This window comes from Aplysia californica, unplaced genomic scaffold (genome assembly GCF_000002075.1).
Source record: "Aplysia californica isolate F4 #8 unplaced genomic scaffold, AplCal3.0 scaffold00622, whole genome shotgun sequence".
Classification (NCBI taxonomy): domain Eukaryota; kingdom Metazoa; phylum Mollusca; class Gastropoda; order Aplysiida; family Aplysiidae; genus Aplysia; species Aplysia californica.
Window position 1 is genome coordinate 226,908 of NW_004797892.1, and position 1,509 is coordinate 228,416.

The following is a 1,509-nucleotide window of genomic DNA, read 5'->3' on the forward strand; positions in this document are numbered from 1 at the left end:
CTCCTCCTCCTCCTCCTCCTCCTCCTCCTACTCTCCGACCTGCTCCACCTACCTGTCTTTCACCCTGAAGTCACTGTCATCTTCTCTGTTTCTCACTTGAAGACACCTGTCCCTACACACCTGCACAACAATAAGGAAATCATCATAACACTTACCAAGGAGAGAGTAAAAATCCAGTAGTATTTCTCTACATTTACATACTACAAAAAGAGAAAATTTAATACCTGCTTGCTCCCAAGCTCTGAGAAGTAAAGGAAATATGATTTTACACGAAACAAGTTTGACCCCCCCCCCCCCCCTTTTTTTTCACTTTCCAAAAACTTAAAATTAATTGAAAGCGTATTTAGAAAATTGCATCATGGTAACATCCAACCGACAAATGTGCGTAACGTAGGTAAATTGTGGGAGGTTGGTGGATGCTCTGGTGTGGTTTGCTTCTTCTTTCCTATCAAACATTTGTCGTCTTTATCTCTGTTCCTTCTTTTTTGTGTTTGTTACTCTCTTGTAACACCTCTAATCTTCGGCATTTATATTATTATCATTACTCTCTTCTTTTTTGCTTGTCGTTTTTTTTACCTGGTCTGAGCAATTGATGACAACGACTTTCTGTAGAATAGCCTGGTCCACTAAAGTGCTCTCCCATCTCTCAAAATTTTCCTGGCTTCGGGGAAACCCGTCTATTATGAACGTTTGTTGATCTGTGCATTGCTCCATGGCCTGGTATGAAAAAAATGAACGTCAAATCTTAGTTGTGATCAAGTCAGTTTGGGGGTTCTTTGGTGAGGGGAGGGGGAGGAGGGGTTGGGATGTTGCTTTTAGTTTCTTTTAGTTTTTAAATTGTTAAAGGTTTTTATCATGTATGACGTTAAAGCGACCAAAAATTGGCCCCACAGAAAGTGGAGACTTCGGATACGGGTACTATGAAAAGTAAGATCTGAATCGAAGGCTCATGTTTACTTTAACTAGGACCAAATAAAAAATCCTGATCAACAACGGCTTTCCCAAAGCGATTTATTCTTTTCAGAGTTTTCAATTAAGGAATCATAGTACCTTTGATTAAATACGGGTATTTTGACATTGAAAACGTATCTGAGACCCATATTTTCATCAAGCAAAAGTTGAAATGTTTGACTCAAATATAATTTACCAATAAAAATACCAGCTATTTTTCAAAAGCTCTCAAACATGGCTTGTTTGCACTTGCAGTTGTCCACACATTTATTACTGCGTACAATGAAGTATGCCAGCACCTTACCTGTCGTAACAAATTGCACGATATCTCGGACGGTATAAGGGGGACAATGTTGAGATACTTCAGGATTTCTGCGCCATATTCAGAGTTGTCGTCCTTGGCTTGGTTCCGAATCAACTCGCCTGTAGAGATGTGCTGAAAGCCCAGTTCCTGTGCGTACGGGGTGGACAGATTGGGAGAGAGGTACACAATAATCAGACAGACATACATACATACATACATACATACATACATACATACATACATACATACATACA

The 1,509-nt window shown here is 39.6% G+C and overlaps 1 protein-coding gene across 1 annotated transcript in view; it reads right to left on the reverse strand.

The window, feature by feature from the left end:
- Positions 1-52: 52 nt before the first annotated feature.
- LOC101857597 (UMP-CMP kinase 2) overlaps positions 53-1,509 on the reverse strand; it is a gene marked incomplete at its 3' end in the record, with an annotated part of 7,900 nt that continues 6,443 nt past the window's right edge. The window contains 3 exon segments of the mRNA XM_005107679.3: positions 53-120; positions 577-717; positions 1,256-1,402. Of these exon segments, the coding sequence (XP_005107736.2) occupies positions 53-120; positions 577-717; positions 1,256-1,402 (356 nt within the window).